Source organism: Gopherus flavomarginatus, chromosome 15 (genome assembly GCF_025201925.1).
Source record: "Gopherus flavomarginatus isolate rGopFla2 chromosome 15, rGopFla2.mat.asm, whole genome shotgun sequence".
In the NCBI taxonomy this organism is placed as follows: Eukaryota; Metazoa; Chordata; order Testudines; family Testudinidae; genus Gopherus; species Gopherus flavomarginatus.
Window position 1 is genome coordinate 13,632,261 of NC_066631.1, and position 5,594 is coordinate 13,637,854.

At 49.1% G+C, this 5,594-nt stretch overlaps 1 protein-coding gene across 1 annotated transcript; it reads right to left on the reverse strand.

The window, feature by feature from the left end:
* Positions 1–381: 381 nt before the first annotated feature.
* Positions 382–4,391, reverse strand: DDT (D-dopachrome tautomerase). Its single transcript, XM_050924549.1, has 3 exons — positions 4,059–4,391; positions 2,723–2,898; positions 382–541 (listed from the first exon to the last, which is right to left on the reverse strand). The coding sequence occupies exons 1-3, from the start codon at positions 4,164–4,166 to the stop codon at positions 469–471; spliced, it is 357 nt and encodes a 118-aa protein (XP_050780506.1). The 5' UTR covers positions 4,167–4,391; the 3' UTR covers positions 382–468.
* Positions 4,392–5,594: the final 1,203 nt, after the last annotated feature.

The window sequence follows — 5,594 nt, forward strand, 5'->3', positions numbered from 1 at the left end:
GCCCTCAGGCTGAACAAAACTGGAGAACCTCCCCAGTCAGTTATCAATGATGCCAGTCATAGAACAGAAATAAAGAACTGTTCATTGCTAAAGGAAAAGACTACAGAACTTGGATTAACTGGATCCATATAAGGAAGGCCATCATGACGCTGCTGCTGACAAAACAAACTCCCACCTACACAGACTTCAGGATTCAAGTTTTGTTTGCGATCACAGGTAACTGCGTTGTCTCTGGGCCACAAGACAGGTGTGAAACAAAGACTTCCAACTGTTACTGACAAAGAGTTTGGCTAGTAAGCCCCACTTTGGAGCTGTGTGCACAGAAGAAGCAGAAACAGAAAGGAACTACATGAGTGGAGGTGCAGAAGGATACATATCAGATCTTGCATAGAAACAAACAGGTAGAGCTGGCCATCCTTGGGTTGTGCCCTCCACAAGGGTTTCTTCTCAATGGGTTTCTTGAAGAGATCATAAGAAAGTCATGACAGTTCCTTTCTTGCCAATCTGCCACGGTTCCAGGGGATAAAAGCGGATAAGAATCCTTTGCATGTGGAAGAGGAGAGAACACAGGAGGAAAGGAAAGGTTATTATTTTGTAATGGAACATTATCTCCAGTAAGTTCTCTCAATAACCCAGAAACACACCACTAAACATAGCTCTCAGTGGTCTGGACTTAAAGGCTCTGACTGTAATAGAAGCAGGTTACGGGACAGTGCGTGAGTGGGTTCTAAAGTCCTGTCCACACCCTCAAAAAGTTAAACTGTTAACTTTCTATTTATCCAAGGTACTTACCGTATCTACTCATTCATAAGTCAAATGGTTTTGGTAAAAAAGTGACACATCAAAGAGCGGGGGTCGGCTTATAAACAGGCCTACACCAAAATCTGATGATTTTAAACTCTATGGAATCATTGAATTGAATATCTAATACATTGTTGTTTTGTTTACCTGGAGCATCTGCAGGCATGGAGCCCCTCAACTCCCTGCGGCCGCAGTTCGCTGTTCCCAGCCAATGGGAGCTGCAGGAAGTGGCATGCCATTGGCTGGGAATGGTGAACCACAGCCACAGGGAGCTGAGGGGCTCCATGCCTGCAGACGCTCCAGGTAAACAAAATGTCCCAACCCGCCGGCGGCATACCCTGACGGGCCAGGAGCCAAAGTTTTCCAATCCCTGAAATATAGGGTTGGCTTATGAAAGGGTTATACAGCTTCTGCTATTTTTACCTATCCGTTTTAGGGAGTCGGCTTATAAACAAACAGGCTAATGATCAAGTATATACGGTATATGTAAATTCTCTTTGCTGTAGTATTTGAGTGCCTGCTGACCCCCAACACAGAGAAGAGCAAGCTACACTGGGGTTTGCACTGATTATGTTAAATGGGGTTACTTATGTTCAGAACAGAATAAGCCCTACCCAATTCAGACAGTGCAAAGCCCTGCATGTCCTTGGCTACCCTTGCAGTTCAACCAGGGTCAGCACTGGTGCAGCTGCACAGAATGCTGAATTTAGAGCTATTCTTGGAAGTAGAAAATACCTTGGTCACATGGAAAACAGGAAGTCACTGCCTTTTCATTTCAGGCATCTGCCCTGTTTATGTTTTCTGTATTTCCCTTAGCTGTTACACAGTGGTTATTTTCAAATCACCATCCATGTCCACCAAGCTTTTGTTCACCAGTGTTACTGTCTAGAAGGCAAGACCTAGTAGAAGCAGGATGCAAGGGGCAGCCAGTTAGGCAACTGGCCTAGAACCTAGTTAATATTTCTCTTATTCTGTTAAATGACTTTTTTTTGTGTTGTTTTTTTTTTTAAACAAACATCTGCTGGTCATAAATAATTCAATACAGACAATTTCTCCCCCATATAAACACAAAGGGAAAGATAAGAGACTTCTCTTCCCAGAGCTGTGAAATACATGGAGCGAGTTTTTTCCTCTCTGCTGCTATTGGAGTAATGAGAGAAAGGAGCAGAGAAAAAAAGACCGACAAATCCACCTGAAAGGCAAACTAAGCCCTATGCTACCACCTTGCACTGATGGGTCATGGTGGATGTGTCTGGCCTTTTCTTTAAATAGAAAAATAAATTTTATTTTTTCTGTACTGAATAAATTCTGACATCCAAGACAATAATTAGCCCTACTGAGGAGTGAGTTAGTTCAAGCGTGACACTAATAGTATAGTGGGCTTTATGTGACATGGTGGGGACGTGAAGTCAAAGCTGCTAAGTACCAGAATAGGGGAACCCAATTCATCCAGCCCTAAGAATAATGATATTCAATTGACATATCTCCTCTTTCTCTGGTTTCGCGCCAATGTAGCTATGCTTCTAACCCCTCTACCCCACAATCCTTGCTCATGAGCCACCAGGCCCTCTCTGATCCCATTATTACACCAGTGCATCAAAGTAACTCTGCTTTGACTACACCTGGGACTTTACCCCTCATTCTCACAATTAGGCTCAGCCTGAGAAAGCCAGGAGAGGAGCAAGAAGGAAGATGTCCAGTCTAATAAGTGCGGGAAATTACTGATGGGGCAGGGGGAAAAATAAGGACTGGAGGAGAGAGGCCCTCTCTGCCAAGGCCTCTTATAAGCTTCCTTTACTTGTACTTAAACACAGACCTTGATTAGCACTGATCTGGGTCTCACTGGGGCACTGCATGAAACTCCCCTCTACCTGCTGCATACACCTCCCCCTGCTCTCTCTGCTCCCTGCACTGCACTCACCTGTCCGCATCGAGTCCCAGCTCCTTGGTAAGGAACTCAAAGAACTTGGCACTGTGCCCTCTGTTCTGCTCCGCGGTTCCCACCACCGCAATGGATGAGACGAGCAGCTGAGCACAGGGCGCTGCGGAGCTGCTAACCACCATGGGCAAGTCGCTCTTCACAGTGACGCTTACCGTCTGCCATGCCGAGCACACCCAGGGAAACAGCCACGGGAGGGAAGGAAACAGAACACAAGCCTCACAGATATGAGCAGTGTGTGTCGTGAGGAGGAGCTAGTGCCTTGGGCCACCCACCCCATGCACCCCAGGGGCAGGGCCGGCTTTAGGAAGTGTGGGGCCCAATTTGAACAGTTTCGACGGGGCCCCGGCAGGGATGACTTAAAAAAAACAAAAACCACGTGGGGCTTGTACTCACCGAGCAGTGCTCCGAGTCTTCGGCGGTGGATCCTTCACTCACTCCAGGTCTTCGGCGGCACTGAAGGACCCACTGCCGAAGTGCCACCGAAGACCCGGAGCGAGCGATGTACCCACTGTCGAAGTGCTACCGAAGACCCGGAGCACCACCAGGTGAGTAAACATTAAAAAGGCGCCTCTAGGCAGGGAAGAGATTCTCACTGGGTGCTGGGCCCTCTTAGGTGTGGGGCCCGATTCAGGGGAATTGGTGGAATAGGCCTAAAGCCGGCCCTGCCCAGGGGAATCCTGCCTCTCCTGTTCCCTCCTATTAGGATGCCCAAGACCAGGGGTTCTCAACCTTTTTCTTTCTGAGCCTGCCCCCTTCCCTCCCCCAACATGCTACAAAAACTCCACAGCCCATCTGTGCCACAATAACTAGTTTTCTGCACAGAAAAGCCTGGGCCAGCATTAGGGAGTTGCAAGCAGAGCAGTGGTCTGGAACCCCATGCTGCACAGCCCTCCCAAAAAACTACATTGCTCAGGCTTCAGCCCCGGGCGGTGGGGTTCAGTGGGACTTTGGCTTTCTGGCCTAGGCCCCAGCGAGTCTAATGCTGGCTCTATGTGGTGGCCCGCCCTGAAATCTGCTCACGGCCCCACAGGGGGCCCTAGACCAGTGATTCTCTGTCTTTCCCATACCATGACCTTCTCCCATCGAGCCCATACCCCCAGGGGGTGCGGGGCCAGCAGAGACCTGGGGGTCTAGTGGGCAGAGCAACTGCCACTAAACAGACTCGCTGCTGCTCTCCCCCCAGGGACAAGCTCTGTGCATCGGCCGCAGGCCCAGCTGCTCCTCCAGGGGAGCCACCTGCAAGGGCGCATCCATCCTGCGCGGCCAGACCAGAGTGCGCTGCGCTGCGCTGCGCACGCCGGGGCAGCAGACTCACCTCCTCAGGCTTGTTGAGGATCGCAGCAGCGACCGAGCACAGCTTGCCGGCTAAGCCCTGGGGCAGCTGGGCGGCCGGGAGGCTGGTCTCCAGCTCCAGGAACGGCATGGCTGAGACAAGCGCCACAAACCAGCTACCGCGGGCTGCAGAGTCACACGCTGCGCTGCCGCCACGGGCTGCCGAGCTGGGGGTGGGAGCGAGCGCCGGGGCTTGCGATTGGCTGCATCTGGAGACACCCTCCTCTGTGTCTCTCCAGCTTGACCCCTGAGCACAGCAGGGGCAGCCTGGCCGAGGCCCGTTCCTCTCCCGGTGACTGTGGAGGTTTGCTTTGCCTGGCCTTTTATGAACACTTTGCCACAGTCACGAGCGTCCCCGCTGTCGTTCACAGGCCTGGTCCTGCCCAGACAGGACAGGAAAAGCACTTCCGGGGCTCAGTCACCTGGATCCTCCAAAGCTGAGTGTCCTGTTTACCAGATTGTACAATAAAATATAATACAATGGATTTGATGCCCTGTTTTTTGTTCTTTCCACATGGCAGAGAAATGTGATTCTGCTAAGGGAATGGGGTCTAAAATTTCATAGGTGCAGTGTGCCTCTAGTGGCATGTGACCAGGATTCATCACTGAATTTGGTCCGCTGGTTGGATCATTAGTTTCCCCAGCCTGGGCCAGGTACTGACCAGGAGCACGACATGAACACAGATCCATGTCCCCCCAAGGGAAAGAAGTAAGCCAAAACGAAACCCTCTATTAACTTCCTGTGGCACTGGCAGGCAGGTATATGGATTGCTTATCAGGAAGGCAGTTCGCCTACTTCATGCAACTCCCTGATCAAGAGAGTCCTTTTAAAGCCACAGATGGAAATGTGCAGTGGAGTTTACCCTGGCTTTCCTTTGTCTGCTGAAAACAAATGTTTATTTCTCGCACCCTGAGAAGGACAATAGTGGTGAGGGGATGGAAAGGCATAAAACACATACACACACTAATAACCTGAATACTGAAATGTAACAGTAAGTCTTGACAGGCAGCCTGACCACTATGGCACAATTGATTTATCACACCCTACCACGTGACAGAGTGCTTGTAATAATATGTATGCGACCACATGAATGCAACTTACTGTGATATTTAATTTTTCTTGTTTTGGCAGACTTTTTCATATTGTTTTACCTTCTGTAAAGACTGGAAATTATTTCTACCCTTTGTTGGGAGATGGATAAAGGGGTTTATGTGCCTACAGCTGGCTGGGACTCTCTGCCTTCCGTGTGTTCATTGTTTCTTCTCATTTCGGTATCTCTTCGTATTTAGATACTCCACATGGAGAAATGAGGTGAAGAAAATATTCTCCTTTCCACTAACAGCTGCCTATTTTATCTCCATGTGTGGTTGCTAAAATCCAAGAAGCCTGTTTTAGAGGTTATGTTTCCCACATTACTGTCCAACTGATGTGGCTATTTATAATATATATTTATAACACCTGACTCTTTATGCTGAAGTGGCAACTGTGATAATGGGTAACATTATCATTATAAAAAAG